Raw genomic sequence first — 24,138 nt, 5'->3', positions numbered from 1 at the left:
ATAATGGATGGCATCCTCTAGACTTTCTGAAAAATTGTGAAAGAAATTTCCCTGATTACTTGACAGATCAGGAGAAAATTAATGTGGTGATTAGTGCTTTAGCAGGTGATGCGAAAAGGTGGGGACTAAATCTAGAAACAGACCAGATGTCATTTGAAGAATTTACACAAAAATTTATTGATGAATACTGGTCAGAGCTGAAGCATGACTATTTGTGGAGAGAATTTATTATGGCCAGACTGTACGATAACACAGGCAGGAATTCCATGAAAGAATTCTGCGAAATACGGTACAAAAAATTGACTCATTTAAGATCTAGGCGAACAGAATCCAAAAGAGTGTGGGAACTATGGAAAAGCCTACCAGAGGATTCGAAGAGAGATGTGGGAAGCAACCACAAAAGCTTCTCATTATTCTTGGAGAGAGTTGAAGACTAAGATCACTGGAGAGGGAATCGTGATTATCATCCAAACAATAATAACCGAATAAGGCAAAACCATGACCAGAATGACCAAACAGAGAATGATCGATATCGCATACACATGATACAGAGAGGCAGAGGTAGAGGATGCAGTAGCAGTTCATTTCGCGGTAGGGGATGTGCACAGCGAAAATTTCAAAATAGCGACGATGCGGGAAATTAGGGCCCGCTTGTATTATGGGCCAGATCTGTGCGGACAATGACTTAGGCCCAAAGTGGAGAAATCATTCAGAAGTAATAAAAGTGAATGCATGCAACAAACTAACGGCAGGAACGCGTCACTAGTCAGTGTATGCCGGGTGACAGGTGTTGTCACGTATGAGTCATGCTCAGGCGGCAAAGCAACAAGCAGGCACTTGCGAAATAAGCCACAGCATGCAATGAACCTTGAGAAGCAACCAGCTGGCCGCTGTGAGACCAAGATAGCTGCGGCGAAAAGAAATGACGGAATCGAAGACCTCAGTGAACAAGTTTCGGTAGTAAATGTCTCCGAAGCGAATCATAGTTCGGACATATTAACTAATGGAAGTAATAAGATAGAAATGTTGTGCAGGAAGGAGTTATCTAAGAGCAAAAACGAGCAAGATGATGTAATTAATGTTGAAAAAACTTATACGGCCACTGATATAATAAAGAGAGGAAACGGCGAAGGAAAAAAAATAAGATGCGCCGTGCATGGTGTGCATGCAGAGAATTTAGTAGAAGTTAGTGGAAGAAACAAAAGCGCTGCACAAAGTACACGAACTGCCGTTATTACGGAAAGTAATGCAGAAGAAGATAAAATGGCCAGTATAACTAGAAATAGGGTGGAGGATGAAATCCTCCACAGTATGGATAAGGTTATGAGTGATGAGAATCCCGTACGTACAATTGTCAGCAGTAGTGAGGATTAGGTTGAGTCCGACTGTAACATGAAAATCACTGAAGTGCATAATGGTGGGGTGGGGTGGTGTGAAGAGGATATAGTATGTACCAAACACGTACAGACAGTACATGGGAAGAGGCCGAGAATGAGAACAAGAGTAGCAAGACAAGGGTTTTGTGAGGAGTGCCCCAGGGAAATGTGGTAGCATCACTGTTGTTCTCAGTAGACATAAATGATTTGACTGGCAGGGTGGGAAACAATCTGTGGTTGTTTGCTGATGATGCCATGGTGTACAGTACAGTGTCAAAGTTGAGTGGCTGGAGGAAGATATAAGACAACTTAGACAAAATTTCTATATGTGTGATGAATGGCAGCTAGCCCTAAATGTGGAAAAAATGTAAGTTAATGCAGATGAATAGGAAGATCAACCCTGTAATGTTCAGATCCAGTATTCCTAGTGTCCTGCTTGACAATGTCAAGTCATTTAACTATCTGGGCATAACGTTGCAAGGCGATATGAGGTGGAGCGAGCTTGTGAGAACCGTAGTAGGGACAGCGAATGGTCAACTTCAGTTTATTTAGAGAATTTTTGGACCGAGTGGTTCACCTGTAATGGTGACCGCATATAGGATACTTGTGCGACCTATTCTTGAGTACTGCTTGAGTGTTTGGGATCCGCACCAGGTTGGATTAATAGAAGACATCAAAGCAATTCAGAAGCCGTCTGCTAGATTTGTTAGTGGTAGGTTCAAACAACACGTGTTACAGAGATGCTTTGGGAACTCAAATGGGAATCTCTGGAGGGAAGACGATGTTCTTTTCGAGAAACACTGTTGACAAAATTTAGAGAACCAGTATTTGAAGCCGAGTGCTGAACGATCCTACTGCCGCCAACATACATTGTGTTTAAGGGCCGCGGAGATAAGATACAAGAAATTACGGCCCATATGGAGGCATATAAAGCAGTCGTTTTGCCCTCACTATTTGCAAGTGGAACAGAAAAGGAAATGACAAGTAGTGGTACAGCGCACCCTCGCCACACACCATACGGTGGTTTGCAGAGAATTGATATAGAAGCAGGGAACACAACCTGTCACTTCAATAAAACTCTTACGAAAGGTGGTGATACTGGCCAACTGACTACCTAATGTTTTTGTTATTGTTCAATAAGTTACAATTGCTCTATTTTGGTGAAAATAGGTTTTACTCAGAGTAGCCGCTACCCTCTACCCACTTTAGAAATTTTAGAAAATAAATGAAGACTACCTTGTGTGGGGAAAGAATAGTTCAAAAATGAGTCAGAAAAAATTATCACAATTATACTGCATTTTACCATTTTACCCACTTTAAAAAAAGCTCCTGTTATATGAATTGCATCTGTTTGATTTATTACATTAAACACAGATCTGACATTCTGGCTCATCAAATATAGAAAGTGGTTTCAAAACCTATTTGGTTCAGGCGTGTTTGACCTTATTACTGATTCTTTTTCTCATCTCAAACAAAAAATTACAGTACTACTAGCAAAAACAAACACTTTGACCATAAACTTAATCAGTTTTACATTTAATCTACTCATATGAATTTAAAATTATTTGCCCACCACCCCAAAAATGCAACACATGCAATCGCACAACTGATACAAGGGAACAGTCTAGAAGCTGCCACATGGCCGTGCTACAGAAATACAGTAAAATGGACCACATTCAGAACTATGACAATTTGCAAGTCGTGCAAAATCCATGAGGAGACAGATGTGCATTTTTCTTGCTGACTACTAGCAACTGAAGTTGCAGAATCCAACAATCTTGGCGTTAGAGCATCTCCATAACACCTACAGTTAGCAAACAATTGAGAAAGAACTAGACCATGGACCTATGCCAATAAGTGTAAGCACTGTACAGAGGAGAAGAGGGAAATGTACAAGAGTGGAGTACCGGTGATCATACCAATTTGCACACATTACAGGTATGTCATAAGGGACTGCCAGGTTGGCAGAGGGGGGAGGAGAGCACAAGGAATCAGGATACGAAGTGGTGTATGAAGAGGAATTATATACCTCTTTAAAGTAACTGTCAAGGACACTGTCTCAAGTATTAAGTCAATGAAGAGATAAGCATCAGAGTTTCCTCAAGAGAAAGAATGGGGATTTTTAATCAACTCTTTCAACTGAATACTATATATGTATAAACTGTTTAGGGTAATTGTTCGAAGTTATGAACATTATACAGCAAAGTTAACAACACTGAATGTGTTATTTCAACAGTATTGCTGATATTATGAGTGGCATGTCACAGAATTGAAATATTCACCTTGGATACAGCATGGTATGGTTATTCAAGATACAGTCGCATGTTAGGGCTGGAAAAAAACTTTTACACTCTACGCTATGTAAATTCCACTTACAAGAACTGGTATCATCACAGACTTAGAATACTCTCACATGCTATCAACTGTTTTATAACATGAGGGGCATTCAAAAAGAAACAAGCCAGAGGCATAATTACAGAAACCAGTACCTGTATGTTAGAAGTATTGACCCTTGCTGTTGACACACTTGTCCCACTGTGACACAAGGTGGTGAACAGCTGTCTCATAAAATTTCCGGGGCTGCGATGTTAACTAGTTCCGCACGTACAGCTGGATATTGTCGTACGAGGTGAATCGTTTGCCCCTTCGAGCCTTTTTAAGGGGACCAAAACTGGCATAATCATAGGGACAACAGTGAACGCCCAGCATCACTTGCAAACCTTGACCACCCTTCACCAAGCGATCAAATCAAAACAACCAGGCAATCTCATCCGTGGGGTCATTCTGCTCCATGACAATGCAAATGGGAGGTTCTCTGCCACCCTCCATACATTCCGGACCTATCTCCCTGTGATTACACCATTTTTGATCCCCTTAAAAAGGCTCTGAGGAGCAAATGATTCACCTCAGATGACGATGTCCAGCTGTATGTGCAGAACTGGTTAATGTCGCAGCCCCGGAAATTTTATGAGACAGCCATTCACCACCTTGTGTCACAGTGGGACGAGTGTCTCAGCAGCCAGGGTCAATACTTCTAACATAGAGGTACTGGTTTCTGTAATTATGCCCCTGGCTCATTTCTTTTTGAACACCCCTTATAGTCGCCCAATGATAAAAAATTAGTTTATGTAGTACTGGGTTACCTTTGTGACACAACTGAAAATTTCTTAGCAAACAGATGATCACATCTTCCTAAATAGGGAGAAATAATCAGATGAAAAAGCAGTTTCAGGCATACCCCAAGGGAATGCTGCATAATTGTCAATGATTTTTATATACAAAGAAGTCCAGTGCATAGCTTACAATGGTTTCCAAGACGGTTTGTGGAGAGTAGAGGTGTATACAGGGAAGCCAGATAATTACATGCAGGAAGATCTTCCAAAGATAAATTCCATGTGCACAAAATGCCATGTTACCCAACAATGTAAACAAATTATTTATTCCACATTAACACATGAAAAGAGTCATTGTTTGATTACAAGACTGGCGGTGAATCACTGCCAATGAACTGTAATTCACACATGAAATTAGCCTCTAAAACCCTTTTTTAAACAATTTTTGGGTACTTTTCTTTTCTCTTGGGTTAAACAGAGAGAAGATCCAAATAAAAGCAGCAAGTTTCAGCAATGGTTTATTTAGTAATGAGAAAGTGTCAAGAATATGCACATTCAATTCCAGTAGCAGACACTGTGAGGGTGGCATTACACACCATGGAGAGGTTATTGTTAAAATTCCGAGAGCATGTGTACTAAACAAAAGTCAAAATTTAACTTTTTTCCACATATACCTCAACAAACAGCCATGATGGTAAAATCAGAGAATTTTGAGCTCAATTAGAGACTTGCTGACAGTCTTCCTTTATAAGTACCATTTGTAAATAGAACAGGGAAGGGTATAGATGGTAATGGTAACCTATGTGCTCAATGCAACACACTAATGTGGAATTCAAAATGTAGATGTAGAAGTAAAACAAACTGGATTTACAAGAAGTTGCACTCACCATTATTTTATTCCTTACTCAGACTGCTGGTAAGTGAGGCAAATGTCAGCAAGTGCTAAGTGATAAGCTCCAGTTTATGCAAATGCTGTGTTCTGTAAAAAGGTTAAAGACTGACTCCTGCCTACATGCAGTTGTCAGAGCATACAATTAACACAAACCTTAACCCTTTGCTGTCAAGTTCTGTGTAACAATGAACCAGGTGAACTTCAAGAAATCCTCACTATGGTGGCCACATTTGTCACTTCACAAATTGCATCTGCTGCACCAAGTAGGCATAATGGCTATATATTCCGTGGCATGAAAAGAACTGAATAGTGAAGGAAAAGATGAAGTTCCAGATATTCTTTTATGATGTAGTTCTAAATCAGGTATAACTACAACAGTTACAATATTACATTGTTTACAAGAGTAAGAAGTTTGTTATTTTCTTGGTGCAAATTATCTCCATAAGAGGAGTTTCTGTCTATAAAAAAGAAGAGAATACTGAGAAAGTGCCCTTCTCAATGTCTTTAAGTTGGTTTTCTCTTAAAATATTGTTTCTCCTTATTTTCTTCTTTATAATCTCATGAATTCAGGCACATTAATGCATTTTTGGCTACCTATATTTAATATACCATATTATACTAAGGAGCAGTGAAAATGGAGGCTGAAGGGACAAGCATAGTAGGTACTCCACCTTTTAGGCACGCTTCTCCACTAGTGGCCATCCCAAAAACCTGTCATCCCAAGTTTGGAGCCATTGCCTTGCACACATTTTGAGCCGAACCCAGCAAAGTATCATGGTTGATCAGTTTCCAGTTGAGGGTATTGCTGAGTGTATACACAACATAGGGCAACTCCGAGGCAGATATACAAGTAACAACATGCAACATGTAAGCAAGGGACTAATGTGGCATTCTTGTGTTTCCAATGTGCACAAGATAAATGCAGAAACATGAAGCCTGGTGATATTATTACCAAATGCATCCAAACAGAACCAATGTGCTATTATTCTTTTCTTGGCTGCTGAAGGACAAATACCAGCAAACATCCACCGCAGAAAGAGGAACGTGTTTGGGGCATCAATCCTGTCAAAAACCACTGCTGTGGAATGATACACCAGTGGGTCTGCTTCATGATAACACACATCCCTATTTGCTTAAGTCATAATGCAGAAGATATGCCAACTCAAGTGGGAGACACTTGAGGACTCGCCCTATAGTCCTGACCTCTCCCCACAGGATTAGCATGCCTTTGGGCACTTAAAAAAGGCCTTGAAAGGTAGAAGATCCCTGTCTGACAAGGATGAGCAGCGTGCACTTACAGACTTCTTCACGCAACAGGACACAATGTTTTACTACGTGGATATCTTCAGCCTGGTGTGCCAGTGGGACAATTGCCTCAACACCCGCAGCGAGTTTGCCTGGTTGGTGTTCCGATTCTGGGCTGTATGGCTTTCAAATGGAAACTTTTTGATCACTCCTTTTATAGCATCAGACTACGCTGTCTGGCACACACATGCACAACGTATTACAAGGTACACACTTGAAGATATGATACCCAAAATTGGCAGATAGCACATTTCAATAAAGATTTTGTAGTCTGTAGTGGATGCTTTTAAACACTATGTCAAGGAAAAGTTTAGAAAATACTGTAATGAAACAGCAGCCTCTCAATATTAATGTATTCTCAGGTAACGTAAAGATATATTACAGCCAAATACATTCTTACTGCTCATCTGTTAAATTATAAAGCTATGTCAGCTTTGATCAAGTGAATATTTAACAATTTCTTAGCTTTGCACGTTAGTTTAAACATCAGTGCAAAGCAGAAAAAGTGAGTCTTCTGCTGTTCTGAAGATCATTATCTGAGGAGTCATTTGAAGCTGAAAATGCTTTCAATGAATTTTTCCCAGATGGCTTTCTCTGGAAGTCACTTTCTTGCATGTTTTCAGCATGGCATAATACTAAACCCAGTCTTCCAACATGACAACATCAATGGCCCACACATTTTCTATCTGGTTATATTGGCAGTGAGAGGAGGGCAGCCTCAAGACACTGTGACCCTCTTCCACTGCTAAGCAGTCAACTTCAAACTGATTTAAAAGTGCTGATTTCCTCCAACATATTTCCTTTCATACAGCAACCTGAAATTGATATAGTTCTTCTTCTAGCCATTGTGCAATTTCCTCCTCCTTTGTATTTGAATTAGGATTTCCTGTATTTTCTCTGAATGACTGACAATGGGTGTTATCCACAACCCTCTTCTAAACCACATAATAAATCTGAAAGTGGGTGTTTAAATACGTAACTATTCATCTCTATGATAATCACTGGATTTGGAGCTTGAAAGTATTAGCTATACACTTTTGATAAAGTAATATTCATATGATCTATTCATAACAGGCAATAAATCTCTTTGCTTTGCCAGTCAATACTCACAAACCACTATTGCTCTTATAATCATGCCAGATATGTCTTCTGGCATGATTTTGATTGAGCCTTGTCTCATAGATATGAATAATAGGGCATCTATGATCTTTCCTAATGTTGTGCCTTTTTCTCAGAAACATTATCCTAGCTGCTAAAATACTACATTCCGACATCAGAATGTGTTTCTGAAGCTGAACCCCAAAAATTTCACACTTCTTTCACTTGAATGGCAACTCTCTCTTAAAGAAATATGTTATGTTAAACATCTGCCACCATGTGCCTTTTAGGACGTGTGTTCTCTGTCATATAATTCCAATACAGCACAATGAACAACATCTTTATGGAAATTGTCCAAATCAGTAACAATTCTTCCTCCACCAATCTCCTTCTTCACAGATTAACTTCATTCCTTCACAGGTTTCAATTGCCCGTACTTCTGCATATATTCTCTGTGCAGTTCATAGTGAAATGCCACGAGTTTTTGCTGTTGCATTCTGTGGTGGGCCAGTAAGATTTCATGTCTTCTGACATTGTCTTTAAGGTAGTGAAGAAATTTGTAGACCTCGTATATGACTTCCTTTGTTTGGTTCTGAGTGTCTTTAAACTCTGGCATTTTAGCTCAGAAACTAAAATTGCAATACTAAATTATGAAAACCACCAAATTTTTGCAAACATGTGACACTTCCATACATGGAACACATAAGCGAATAATCAGTAGCAATGAAGATGTGCCAACCACAGCATGAATGAAGCACAGTATTGCCACAAATTCTCTTCACAATAGTTGGTTGTTTGGTAGACCCTGCTTCTTACAACGTTACCTGGTCAGTACCTGTAGCAAAATGACAACGTGGCAACATTGTGGGCGTAGTCACAGGCTACACTAGATTAGGCCAAAGGCTTCTCATTGGCACTTAGAAACGGAGGGAACACGACAGGGGTGAGAGAACTGATCTGCACCTCTGAGCCGCTTTTGCTGTTCCTTATCTAAAATTATTTTCGTTTACTAATTCATAGTTACCGACATATCTTAAGCGTCTTAATACCACTAACGAGCATCTACATCTAAAAAAAATTTTGGTGATAAAGAAATCTCCTTCAAAAAATAAAATGCCTATATATAAATGTTATGGTTAATACCACAGAATTTCCAAGAATACCTGGCATCTATGTTCTGATCCCAAAAAGCAGAAATCCACTAAAAGGGTCTTGGATAATAAGATGCTACAGATAATTTCCACCGTGGAATAGCAGGCTGGCTTGTAAACAGAGATACTGAAGTGGCTTATGTATTTTTCCTATAAACATTATATCTCATTGTGTGAGTAACTTTGGCACTAAAACTCAAATGAGAAAGTGGATTTAAATGTATGTGCATGCCAGCGATAAATGGTAACAAAAAAATGTCAAAAAATGGGAGAAAAAGCAGAAAGAGAAGGGAACTTGGCAGATTCTTACCAATATAGTAGAAGCTTATTGTCATCATTACTGTGAAACCAAATACCAAAGGCTGCACCTGAGTAACTAGCTTGCGTACAGGGTTAGACCATACCTGTCATGATTACATGGGTCCAAAATAATAACCAAATCATATAAGATTCTTTTCATCTATAAGTGCAGCAAACAGTAGTAATTTTCAACAAATAAGGAAGAGTATTCCTCTGAGGAAAGTACAACAGGTAATGATGATAAAGTCACTAACGGGAAAATGCTGTAGTGATCTTAAAAGTGTTTAAATTCCATCTTTTGAAATAGCCTAAGAGAAATTCACTCAACTAGTGGGGGAAAAAAGATCGGGTGCAGAAACTGCAATTATTACCACAGCGATGATAGCCAAGCACAACTATATGGAAACTTACTGCAAATGTATCAAAAGTAAAAAGAGCGAACAAACAAAGGAGAAATAGGTGAAATTTCTGAGATATTTGACGGATATCATTCTGAGGTTTACCATTATTTTACATTATAACTAAAGCCGATGTACAGTAACACTGAATTGTATGATAGTAGTAGTACTTCAGCAGAGATTCTTAATTGAGAATTGAAATCTGTGTCTAACAGCAAACCTATTTTTCCTTGTCAGTGATAATACATGTTTATTTTGTTCCTCATTAATCTGTGTCTAACAGCAAACCTATTTTTCCTTGTCAGTGATAATACATGTTTATTTTGTTCCTCATTAAAATTGTGTGAGATTATTTACACCATAAGCTAGGTTTCACTTTTGTTAAGTTCGTGCACAAATATTAGTTTTTTAAAGTTACAACAGAAGAACTTCAAGTCCCGATGGTGGTACAGATAAGAAGTGCAAAATATGAACACTATGAAGAATATGTGATGTCACAGACGTGTGTTCAGGAGACAACTACCATTTGCTGCAGTGATAAAATGGCTAGCTCATGCAAACTTTTTAACGGAACAGTACACTTGCCAAGCACACGAAAGTTTCTCTGACTCATCCTGAAATACTTTTTACAAGATGGCTGGCAAGGAAAACAGTACAGGCAGATATCGATAAATTATACTATAAACATGAGCTACTGATTAAAAGCCAAATTTAAAAATCTCACTAATCTTATAATGTAACTGGACAGATAACACCACATTGCAGTAGGAGATCACACGTGTAACGTTATCTTTGTGTGTGTTCTCCTTCTGCTACTTGATGAGTAGATTTTTTTATCTATCCAATTACATTACGCTTTTCACTAATATCTTAGTTATGTGGCAAGACTCCCTACTTCTACAAGAATGATGCCAATCACACATATGTATGAACTTTCAATGATCATGCCACTAAAAAGTACCGATACACTATTAAATTAATACTTTACTCCAACACACTGTCAATTTTGTTCATCTACATTATGTATTACATTTACAATGGAAGGCAGCACTTCTCTCCCCAGTCTTTTATAGAGAGTAAATACCTATGATCAAGGCAGCAGCACTTAAAAATTTACACTACAAATAAAGAATAATTGGCAGTGGCTGAGAATAAACAATACTTTCATAATACTCTTGTTACAGTATTAGCATGAAAAGCACAAAATACTTATTAATTAATTACAACAACAAAAAACAACTTCTGAATAAGCTCTTAGTACTTACTTCCCCGAGGCCCATAGAACTTGACACAAAATTCATTTAAGCCTCCAAGAATGGTAACTTCATGTTTACTTTCTATGCTGCATCAAGAGTTAAAGGTAAATGATGACATACAGTTACACTTTCATTTATTGCATTTTTAACTTAAATTAAGGGACAGTATAATTTGTAGTGAGGTAGGGTGTGCATGGGAAGGCTCTGGTGGCTCTGAGCACTATGGGACTCAACTGCTGTGGTCATAAGTCCCCTAGAACTTAGAACTACTTAAACCTAACTAACCTAAGGACAGCACACAACACCCAGCCATCACGAGGCAGAGAAAATCCCTGACCCCGCCGGGAATCGAACCCGGGAACCCGGGCGTGGGAAGCGAGAACGCTACCACACGACCACGAGATGCGGGCACATGGGAAGGAGATTGAGTTGTGTTGTGTTGTGTTGTGTTTCTCTCTCTCTCTCTCTCTCTCTCTCACTCTCTCACCTAGCAAAATTAAATATGGTGTAAAAATTTTAACCATAAGGCTAATAATTCTGCACCACTGACAGGTCTCCGCCCCCCCCCCCCCCCCCTCCACAAACAGATATTTTGATGACCTAAACCTTTAAATATATATTCTGAAGTGCTGGTAAATATAAAAACAGAAACAAATGTACAAAAATGTATAACTATTTTTATTTCCCAAAATAAACGAGGTGTATCATACTGACATCAAATAGCATTATTCTGTTATTTAGGTGTCACATTAGTTTCTTGGTTTTTGAAAAGCATTTGACTCAGTACCACACCTACAGTTATTGTCAAAAGTACAATCATATGGGGGTATCAAATGAAGTTTGTGACTGGATCGAAGACATTTTGGTAGGGAGGACACAGCATGTTATCTCGGGTGGAGAGTAATCGTCAGATGTAGAAGTAACTTTGGGTGTACCCCAGGGAAATGTGTTGGGATCCTTACTGTTCATGTAGGGTATTAATGACCATGCAGACAATTTTAATAGCAATGTCAGGGTTTTTGCACATGATGCAGTTATCTATAATGAAGTACTATTTGAAAGAAGCTGCATAAATATTCAGTCAGATCTTGACAAGATATTAACACAGTGCAGAGATTGGCAATCACACACTGTTCCATCTCAAAACTCATACAGTTTAAAAAAGTATGAGTAAGTTAGAGTGCGGTAATGACAGAGTCCAACTTAGTGGCAGGCAATGATGTGTTTGTAAGTGCATAAATCTAGTTCAAAGATTTAATGGGTCGATAAATATTTGATAATAGTCATTGGCTCTGATCAGTGAGAATGTTAATGGCTGTTGTAATCTCACTTTCTTGTGTATATTTTCACAGATTTGTTCCTGGTTAGTGAAGCCAATGAATCTGAAAACAAAAGACCTGGTTGTAGTGACAGACTGACACGCAGCTTAGCCCCCTCCCCTTTCCTTTAAAAAAAAAAAAAAAAAAAAAAAAAAAAAACGCCGCTGATATCATGTTACAGTCACCATGTTGTTTGTTGAATGTTTCCTATGTCACTGGTCAAAACAAAACAATTAGTAGTGAATATTCCTTTATCCAATAGTCTACTGCCTTGTTGTTAATAGTCACAACGTGTTAATTTACAGAATTATATTACTATAATTATTATTTTTGTTATTAATCACTTCCACCATTCTCACAATCTTGAAAAGTTCAGATATTTCTAACTGCAAATTCAAACTTTGGGCCTGTCTGGAATCTTAGACACACACTGGTTTTATGTATAAAGACCGTCACACAGAAACTATAACAGACACATCCTTTGATAACCAATGGCTATCTGCAGGCTAATTTAGTTAAAAAATGAGTTACATGAATAAGTGCAATCTTTTTAACAAAGAATAGTTTTGGTTTTCCATGTGGGAGACCTACAATATCAGCCACAATGGGGTTCACAAAAGTGGTACTCAAAGTTCTCAACAGGAATGACTGTTACAGGTATATTCTTAGAGTTGTTCATGGCTATTGGCACTGTTGATCATAAAATACTGCTAAACAAACTAAGCACTAGGTGTAAGAGGACTAACAAAAGAATGGTTCCAGTATTACTTGAAAAACAGGGTGCAAAAGTATGATAGTTAAAAAATGGCAGCTGATGATAACTTTTTACTGAAACAATTGTCAGACAAGAAAGATATAAACATTGATGTGCCTCAGGGTAATGCATTGAGTCCAATTCTGTTATTAATAAATATCAATGACTTTCCAGGCAGCATAAGACTTGGAAAAAAGTTATTTTTCCTGACAGCAACATTAGTCACTGACAGAGATCACCAAACCTATTAATACAGAGAGCAGATGACACTGGGTTCTGCATTAGTTTTGTAACAATCAATGTCTTGTTGTGACATTCCAGGACTATGCACAATCATTTCTTAACTACGGGATTCTTTTCTGAGTAACAAAGGTACAAAAAAGGTACACAGGCATAAAAAATTCTGTCATCTGGCAGACATCTGTTTAAGGAGTTGGGCTACTGCTTCAAAGTATGTTTATTTCCCCGTGAAGTTTGATGTAGTTAATCCACTGTTGTTCAAAGAGATCACTGGTGTGCAAAACCACAATACAAGAGAAAACAATGACATTCATTATGCCACATTAAGAGTGCCTTTAGCACAAAAAGATATAATGGTTCTGTACATAACAGTGGAACAGCAGCCAGTCTGGACTTCATTTTACCACAGAAAAACAAACTCAAAACAGCATCCTCTATCATGTAATAAAATTATATAGTGAACTGTCCGATGAGATGAAAAAGGTTACTAAAATACATTTACTTCAAAAGGCAGCTAAAACATACTCCACACATACTGCATAAAACACAATTATCACTTGGAGGACTCAGAGTAACGGGTTAGTAATGAAAAGGGAGAACTACATCATCATATCACATTCCAATACATAATCACAGTGTAATGCTTCTACAAATGTACCAAGATCTATAGTGAATGATAAAGCTTTGTCATTCTCCTGAGCTCAACATCTCACTCGAGTTTTCCAGACAGACTGAAGGTAGAACAGATGTGCACACTCGTGGTCCTGGAGCCATGAAGTGGGGGTCCATAGGTGTACGCAGTGGTGAACCACACAACTGTTTTATATTAGAAGATATTTGTTGCAAATTATGTATGATCAAAAAAACAATGTACAATAAATACCAGGTGAATGAAAATTCAGTTGTGAAGACTATTACTTCATATTTGGGAGGATGGCATTTGCCATATCTGGCCATCCCCACTCAGGTTTTCCTGAATTATTTCAGGAAATGCCATGATGGCTCCCACAGCAAGGCCATGGCTGACCAACTGCTCTAGCCTCACAAATTATACTTGCATACTATGTGTGTTTTTGTATATTGGAGCTATTTGTTTCGCTGTATTTTGATGAAAGGCCCTATATCATTGAGAGATTATCCGCCAATGTACAAATATGTGGCTACTCTGTAACTTCACAAATTATACAGTAAATTATATAATTTAAGTGGCTAATTAAAACTGAGCTAGAACATTATTTTTTCTCTCCTCTGCAAGTACTAAATTTTGAATGGTTGGTGGTTGCGTGTGCAGTTCCAGGGCACTAAACCAAATGTTTTGCATTCAAAGCTTGGCTGGTTCTTAGATCCCCCCCTCCCCCACTTCTTTCTGGCCCTAATTTTTACATGCACCTCACCCAATATTTTATGTACGTTTTAACGCCAAGTTGCACTCTGATTTAGATTCTATATTGGACTCAAACTGTCCTCCCCTCCTCCACCAAGCACCATCCCCTCTCAGTTTGGATGTACTCACTTTAGACTTTACTGAATTTACAAACATACTGTGTGGCATATTTTTCCCAAATCCTTCGCAATATTTCCATTCTTTTAATCACTCTGAATTCCAGTTTTCAAGAGTAGAGCATAAAATTTTTAAATGGGACAAGTATCAGTTTGTCTTCTCCCTTGTACACAGGAAATGTCGAACTGATCTTACTTTTCAGATCATGTCAGTTTAGTAGACAGAAATGAAAGAGAGGCAATATCAGTAGGCAATTGTGAGGGTCAGATTAGTAAATGCAAGACTAGTGCTATAATACTGCACCATCTCACTCAATATTTACTTTGTAAACAAACAATAAATGTCACAACATATGAAGTGTCTACAAGTAGCTCAATTCATCTGCAAGAATTATTATATAAAAAAAAAATAAAAAAAATAAAAAAAAAATAAAAAAAAACACACAGCAACTGTTTATCCATTGGGCTAATTGTAGACTCTAGATATTTTATGGCATTATTCACAGTTTGTTGATAAAGTAAATACCAGATTACATGGTGCAGTGTTATGGTTCAGGATTCCTCATTTTGGAAGACTTAATTTAGCCATGATCTGGCAAATGTGACCTGTGTTTTCCATGGTTTTCCCAGTGTAAATATTTGGAATATCCGACATCATTATGTTAAATGGTTAAAAGACCAATAAATAAATAATACATCCTCAGAAATCTATCAGTTTTTAATGCAATGTGACCAACTCTCACTGTTATTGTATCATCATCATCATCATCATCATCATCATCATCATCTATTTTTATGAATTTTCAGCCAACTGTGGAATTGTTTTTACTCTATACAGAATTCTACAAATTTTAATGACAAATACGTTAGGCATAACTGAATGATTTAATGCATTTGTTAAGGACACTGACGGATTCAGGAGGATGAAGGCTCATGCCCCAAAAAGGCTTTCCTAAATAACTACACACAAGTGCTGAGATGGTTCCTTTAACAAGGCTGCGGCTAATCACCTGCTCTTTCCTCAAAATGTCTGTATGTTCATACCCCTAGATGAATAAATTATAAGGCATTCCTCTGTAATGACACTCATCCAAAGAGAATCCATTCAAGTGTCTTCATCAGTATATTATTTTTCTCACAACTTTTTTTTTTAATTCGCGTATGTGACTGACATTCATCTGAACTACAATTAATGTTACTTATTTCTGACAAATATGTAACACAGTCCAACTGCACTAAATCTTTTCATCTAATCAATCAGGTTGTTCTCAATCCTGCTGACATTATACAGATACCAGTGAGACATTTCTTCATTAAAGACAAGAGGAAAAACTATAGTTATGAGATCTGTAAAATATATGCCACAATACAACATTAACTAATACTCCACACCAACACAAGTCAGCCATATGGAGAGTCCTAACACATTTCCACAAAGGGTAAAAACATTTCTACTATAGAAAGTCCACAGTCAACATTCCAAAACATACGTTTCAAGGTCCTACTCAAAATCCTACAAAAGAAAACTTGTTCCTTGCATTTACTGACTGAAATGTAACAACTCCTACTCAGTCATTTTAGCCATTAGTAGGAGTTACTTGAAAGACCGGAAACAAAAAGCAATTAACTGAACATTTTCCTGAATACAGTCTTTCACATGTAATCACCCTCCATAGAGAGAAAATGTTACCTCTCACACAGAGTTCCAAAAGCAAAAATTATGCTGCACACTCTACAGAAATATAAATAGGCCTAGCTAATGAAAACAGACAACATGAGATATAGCTTTACATCAATTTGTGTTTGTTTACAGAAATAGAGAAAATAATGTGAATATAAACTTTTTAATCAATAACTGAAGAAAATTTTACAAAATTTTATTTGAAACCCGATTGTTGAGCTCATGGAACCAATGAGTAGTCATTATAATACAATTTCAATGTGTAATATTTAGGCTGCACAAACAATATTATGAACTTCCACACTAGTAGTTTCCACTTTCTGAATCCCTCACCACTGCCACAATAATAAATAGTACGAGTTCAGAACTATATTTCTGACTGTTCACTGTAAACAACGGCTCTGACTGTAATACGAAGGCCACTTATACTATTGACATTAATATTTATTTCGTAGAAAGTTGGAGAACATATTAACATTGCTGTATTTGTAGCGATCCCTTACCGTGGAGACGACATGGGCTGTGAATTTATGTTAATTTATTTCAGGAGAAAATGCACGAAAAAAAATCACATCTGGCGTTTAGGAATTGCATAAAAAGCTTAAACATTGCAAAAAAATGCAAAAACAAACACACTATCCAGGGCCAATATACTGTCAGCTGACTGACAGAATAACGTCGCACAGCTTTCTGTTTGTTTACCATTACTTTAAATGTGTAATTTGCAACATGATACATGCAGGCTACGATGTCAAATAAACAATGTTCTTCGCTCATTGAAATAATGTAAATGAAACGCTCTGATTCGTCCAGCAGTCATACAGCTACCTACAATTACGAAACAAAGTAATCTCTCCCTTAACAACTAAACGAGCACCAATGACTACACAATTCCTTTGTTTAGGAGTAAGTCTTCGAAATGCCATTCTTGATGAAACTAACGCAAATCAAGCAGTCATCAAATTTTACGAACAAAGGAACATATGCTGCTGCGACAAAAGGATACAGCTTGATAACATCAGTGTCCATTCGTCTTTTCCCTGCGCTAGGTGACGACATTCTTGCGAATAATATTGCCGTCCCTTGATCCCCTTTACTCTCTGAATGCGTTACACAAAACCTGCATGCGTAATCAAACATTCGACAGCATTTCAAACACTGCAAGCCACAGTTAAAAACGTCAAGATAACGTCACCTATTACTCTGTTTCGAATTCATTTCTACTCCTTTACCATCTTTTACTCCGCACAACTATATCCATTGCAACATAGTTGCCAACATAATGCGCATACTGCAGAGATCAATTTTCCAGTACTCACTGACAATACTCCTTAAGCTTCTTGTATGACGACGGATTCGTAAGAAAATTATTTTATTACAAAAGAAGAACATTGAATATGGATATTGATACCAATAAAGAATAGACTGATGACACTGCGCGATAGAATTGTGATACATAGTTAACTGTATTTCATTTTAGCTTCCACCCCGACAGTAGTATGCATAAACGGCAAAGGAAAAGAAGTTGAATAGTATGTATAAAATAAAATATGGATTACAAAATAGGGAAACAGCTCGATTAAATTACACATAAATGGCAGAGCGTGCTTTTATCAGTCAATTATGTACAGGCTGCTATGTATAACCTGAATGAATCCGATTGTAGAGATCTCTAGCAACTGCAAATGAGACGATCACTGAAATAGTACTTTTTTTGTCACAAACGGGGAAGTGTCACAGTTTTAAGCCTTCTTGTACAACACTAATTAAATATTTCTCGTGATGTTCACAATAAATGGTTGGTTTCCCTCAACTCTTAGAATCTGAATAGCGACAGCTTGCTCTTCCAAACTCGATTATCTGACTGTTAAAACTACTTTGTAATCGAATCAGTTTTTGCTTAAGTCGTTACATTGACCAACAGAGGTTTTCGTCATATCGACATCCGAAGGCCAGCATCCTCTACCGTACATAGGAGCTTCCCTCTTCTTCCAGTGGTTGGCGTCAGTTTAACGCTGTCCCCAATGGCTATGAACTCCACATCCCTGCCAACACGCGCCCAGACACACATATACTCCCTATACCATTACTGCTTCACCTAATCTTTTGAGGCTCATCGTAGCAGAAGCCCAAGATCCTGCTGGAAGTTATCACCTACATGTCCTTCATCAGATGACATACCATGCACCAAACCAGACGCAACCCACAGCACACCAGCAGGTTCAGAACTATTCCCATGTAGCTTGGAATACATGTCATGCCCAAAGCCATACACTAGTCGAAAGCCACAACTCCAGCCTTCAAAATACTGATGACAGCCAACATGAGTCTGGTTTCCTACAACACACCATCACAAATGCAGTTGCCAATCATACCTTACCCCATTCTATTTAATATGACCGTCCAACTCCCCTTCCATGAATTCTTGTTCTGTACTAAGAATCACTTTGTCTCTACAAAGAATTCCTTCGTACTTGTAACTGAGACATGCTCCAATGTCACCAGCTGCCCCAGCAACATTTTCACATTTCCAATAAACCCTACATAGTACTGAAAAAAATCGCAAAAGATTCTGAGGAAAAAAACTCACTACCATGAATTCCATCCTACACAACAACAGATTCCCCATCATCCAGATAACCTCACCAATACCAACCACTTTTTGTCCTACCTGGAAGACACTTTCACTATTCCACATGACCACAGCTTTAACTTTGATAACTCAGTGGATTGCCATTTCTATGAATCTGCAAACCTAGACATCCCACTTCTCGCACCGAACTTCCAGCACGTACACAGCACTACATAAACAAGACTCAACAAGCCAATAACAGCTGAAGTCATAACAAAAGTTCTCGTTAAAAAGTGAAACACTGCTCCCAATCCTGATATAATTACCCACTGCTGTTTCAACTAAGGTCCCATAGTCCATCACGAAATCCTTGCCATCCTTCACAGTACCATTCACTACACAAGTTATTAGTCCGAGCAGTAGAACACATCCAAAGTCCTGCTCTTCCTGAAACCTAATTAACTGCCCTCACATACCTCATCTTATTGACCTATCTACTTCATGTAAGTTTCCATCAAAATTCTAAAACTACCCTTACACAACAAAGCCATCAGCATCTTGCAACACAGCTACCCATCCCAATAAGCAGTATAGCTTTCCTTCCATCTGTTCCATAAACTTCTTTAACCTTACGCACCTTATCTCCCATCCATTACATAAACAAAAAACCTCCATATCCCCCCCCCCCCCCCGTTTTTTTTTTTTTTAAATCAAGGAAGGCCATTGACTGTGTTTGGCGATCTGGCCTACTCTTCAAGCTACACACCTATGAACTCCCAGTTAATTAAACTGCCTGCCAAAAGAGTGAAGCATGCAGAAGGGGAGGGGGGCAAAAAAAAATGAGACTTCATGGGTTGAGAGGGTAGGGGATGTTACATCAGTTATTACAAAATTGAGTCAAATTTACAAATAACTTGGTAGTATGAGCACACTTAGCTGTATGACACACCATCCTCTCTGGCCTGGGTGCATTCACTAATTTGGTTGAGAAGGGTGTCATACAGCCAATGTATCCTCTCCCCCACTACAGTTGTAACTGGTCCTTGATATTCTGGACGCTGGCACTGGAGTGAAGTTGAATCCAAGATGGTCCCATACTTGTTCCTTAGGAGACAGATCTGTAGATCTTGGTGGTTGTGGGATATGTACCTCAACACCATACAGAGACACACACCATATACATACAAACATTGCCCTGTAGAAAAATGGCATCTCGATACTGTGACATGAGAGCTAACGTATGAGGATGCAGAATTTTCATGACACTTCATTGTGCTATCAGAGTTCCCTGAACCACTACCAGCTGTGACCTGAAGTCATATCTGATGACTCTGCACAATATGATGCCAAGAATAACACAGATTTGTCTCTCCAAAAACTGGAAGAGTGGGACCTCTCCCCAGGTCACCAGAAAGCTTACCAATGATGGTCATCAGGGGTAGTGCAGGACCATGATTCATTGTGAACACAACATGATGCTGTTCATCAGCAGTTCTACATCTACATCTACTTTATACTCCACAAGCCACCCAACGGTGTGTGGCGGAGGGCACTTTACGTGCCACTGTCATTACCTCCCTTTCCTGTTCCAGTCGTGTATGGTTCGCGGGAGGAACGACTGTCTGAAAGCCTCCATGCGCGCTCTAATCTCTCTAATTTTACATTCGTGATCTCCTCGGGAGGTATAAGTAGGGGGAAGCAATATATTCGATACCTCATCCAGAAACGCACCCTCTCGAAACCTGGCGAGTAAGCTACACCGCGATACAGAGCGCCTCTCTTGCAGAGTCTGCCACTTGAGTTTGTTAAACATCTCCGTAACGCTATCACGGTTACCAAATAACCCTGTGACGAAACGCGCTGCTCTTCTTTGGTTCTTCTCTATCTCCTCCATCAACCCGATCTGGTACGGATCCCACACTGATGAGCAATACTCAAGTATAGGTCGAACGAGTGTTTTGTAAGCCACCTCCTTTGTTGATGGACTTCATTTTCTAAGCACTCTCCCAATGAATCTCAACCTGGTACCCGCCTTACCAACAATTAATTTTATATGATCATTCCACTTCAAATCGTTCCGCACGCATACTCCCAGATATTTTACAGAAGTAACTGCTACCAGTGTTTGTTCCGCTATCATATAATCATACAATAAAGGATCTTTCTTTCTATGTATTCGCAATACATTACATTTGTCTATGTTAAGGGTCAGTTGCCACTCCCTGCACCAAGTGCCTATCCGCTGCAGATCTTCCTGCATTTCGCTACAATTTTCTAATGCTGCAACTTCTCTGTATACTACAGCATCATCCGCAAAAAGCCGCATGGGACTTCCGACACTATCTACTAGGTCATTTATATATATTGTGAAAAGCAATGGTCCCATAACACTCCCCTGTGGCACGCCAGAGGTTACTTTAACGTCTGTAGATGTCTCTCCATTGATAACAACATGCTGTGTTCTGTTTGCTAAAAACTCTTCAATCCAGCCACACAGCTGGTCTGTTATTCCGTAGGCTCTTACTTTGTTTATCAGGTGACAGTGTGGAACTGTATCGAACGCCTTCCGGAAGTCAAGAAAAATAGCATCTACCTGGGAGCCTGTATCTAATATTTTCTGGGTCTCATGAACAAATAAAGCGAGTTGGGTCTCACACGATCGCTGTTTCTGGAATCCATGTTGATTCCTACATAGTAGATTCTGGGTTTCCCAAAACGACATGATACTCGAGCAAAAAACATGTTCTAAAATTCTACAACAGATCGACGTCAGAGATATAGGTCTATAGTTCTGCACATCTGCTCGACGACCCTTCTTGAAGACTGGGACTACCTGTGCTCTTTTCCAATCATTTGGAACCTTCCGTTCCTCTAGAGACTTGCGGCACACGGCTGTTAGAAGGAGGGCAAGTTCTTTCGCGTACTCTGTGTAGAATCGAATTGGTATCCCGTCAGGTCCAGTGGACTTTCCTCTGTTGAGTGATTCCAGTTGCTTTTCTATTCCTTGGACACTTATTTCGATGTCAGCCATTTTTTTCTTTTTTGCGAGGATTTAGAGAAGGAACTGCAGTGCGGTCTTCCTCTGTGAAACAGCTTTGGAAAAACGTGTTTAGTATTTCAGCTTTATGCGTGTCATCCTCTGTTTCAATGCCATCATCATCCCGGAGAGTCTGGATATGCTGTTTCAAGCCACTTACTGATTTAGCGTAAGACCAGAACTTCCTGGGATTTTCTGTCAAGTCGGTACATAGAATTTTACTTTTGAATTCACTGAACGCTTCACGCATAGCCCTCCTTACGCTAACTTTGACATCGTTTAGCTTCTGTTTGTCTGAGAGGTTTTGGCTGCATTTAAACTTAGAGTGAAGCTCTCTTTGCTTTCGCAGTAGTTTCCTAACTTTGTTGTTGAACCACGGTGGGTTTTTCCCGTCCCTCACAGTTTTACTCGGCACGTACCTGTCTATAACGCATTTTACGATTGTCTTTAACTTTTTCCATAAACACTCAACATTGTCAGTGTCGGAACAGAAATTTTCGTTTTGATCTGTTAGGTAGTCTGAAATCTGCCTTCTATTACTCTTGCTAAACAGATAAACCTTCCTCCCTTTTTTTATATTCCTACTAACTTCCATATTCAGGGATGCTGCAACGGCCTTATGATCACTGATTCCCTGTTCTGTACATACAGAGTCGAAAAGTTTGGGTCTGTTTGTTATCAGTAGGTCCAGATGTTATCTCCACGAGTCGGTTCTCTGTTTAATTGCTCAAGGTAATTTTCGGATAGTGAACTCAGTATAATGTCACTCGATGCTCTGTCCCTATCACCCATCCTAAACATCTGAGTGTCCCAGTCTATATCTGGTAAATAGAAATCTCCACCTAAGACTATAACATGCTGAGAAAATTTATGTGAAATGTATTCCAAATTTTCTCTCAGTTGTTCTGCCACTAATGCTGCTGAGTCGGGAGGTCGGTAAAAGGAGCCAATTATTAACCTAGCTCGGTTGTTGAGTGTAACCTCCACCCATAATAATTCACAGGAACTATCCACTTCTATTTCACTACAGGATAAACTACTACTAACAGCGACAAACACTCCACCACTGGTTGCATGCAATCTATCCTTTCTAAACACCGTCTGTACCTTTGTAAAAATTTCGGCAGAATTTATCTCTGGCTTCAACCAGCTTTCTGTACCTATAACGATTTCGGCTTCGGTGCTTTCTATCAGCGCTTGAAGTTCCAGTACTTTACCAATGCAGCTTCGACAGTTTACAATTACAATACCGATTGCTGCTTGGTCCCCGCATGTCCTGACTTTGCCCTGCACCCGTTGAGGCTGTTGCCCTTTCTGTACTTGCCCAAGGCCATCCAACCTAAAAAACCGCCCAGCCCACGCCACACAACCCCTGCTACCCATGTAGCCGCTTGTTGCGTGTAGTGGACTCCTGACCTATCCAGCGGAACCCGAAACCCCACCACCCTATGGCGCAAGTCGAGGAATCTGCAGCCCACACGGTCGCAGAACCGTCTCAGCCTCTGATTCAGACCCTCCACTCGGCTCTGTACCAAAGGTCCGCAGTCAGTCCTGTCGACGATGCTGCAGATGGGGAGCTCTGCTTTCATCCCACTAGCAAGACTGGCAGTCTTCACCAAATCAGATAGCCGCGGGAAGCCAGAGAGGATTTCCTCGGATCCATAGCGACACACATCATTGGTGCCGACATGAGCGACCACCTGCAGATGGGTGCACCCTGTACCCTTCATGGCATCCGGAAGGACCCTTTCCACATCTGGAATGACTCCCACCGGTATGCACACAGAGTGCACATTGGTTTTCTTCCCCTCTCTTGCTGCCATATCCCTAAGGGACCCCATTACGCGCCTGACGTTGGAACTCCCAACTACCAGTAAGCCCACCCTCTGCGACCGCCCGGATCTTGCAGACTGAGGGGCAACCTCTGGAACAGGACAAGCAGCCATGTCAGGCCGATGATCAGTATCAGCCTGAGACAGAGCCTGAAACCGGTTCGTCAGACAAACTGGAGAGGCCTTCTGTTCAGCCCTCATGCTTCTTGGTCATGGCACCACTCCATATGCACCTCTTTGTGCTGTGGTGTTAACAACAGCCTATGTATGAGGTAGCAGCTCCCTAGTCTAGTTGCAGCTAGTCCCCGACTAAT

At 39.5% G+C, this 24,138-nt stretch overlaps 1 protein-coding gene across 1 annotated transcript in view; it reads right to left on the bottom strand.

Moving 5' to 3' along the window:
• LOC126248942 (ubiquitin-conjugating enzyme E2 H) overlaps positions 1-17,639 on the bottom strand; it is a 140,508-nt gene extending 122,869 nt beyond the window's left edge. The window contains exons 1-2 of the mRNA XM_049950458.1: positions 17,390-17,639; positions 10,899-10,975 (exon numbers count right to left, since the gene is read on the bottom strand). Coding sequence (XP_049806415.1) covers positions 10,899-10,975; positions 17,390-17,523 — 211 coding nt within the window. The 5' untranslated portion in view covers positions 17,524-17,639. The remainder of the gene's footprint in view (positions 1-10,898; positions 10,976-17,389) is intronic.
• Positions 17,640-24,138: the final 6,499 nt, after the last annotated feature.

The sequence above is a fragment of the Schistocerca nitens genome, chromosome 3, assembly GCF_023898315.1.
Source record: "Schistocerca nitens isolate TAMUIC-IGC-003100 chromosome 3, iqSchNite1.1, whole genome shotgun sequence".
In the NCBI taxonomy this organism is placed as follows: domain Eukaryota; kingdom Metazoa; phylum Arthropoda; class Insecta; order Orthoptera; family Acrididae; genus Schistocerca; species Schistocerca nitens.
The sequence above is the reverse complement of the archived record's forward strand: the minus strand, read 5'-3'. Positions and strand labels throughout refer to the sequence as shown.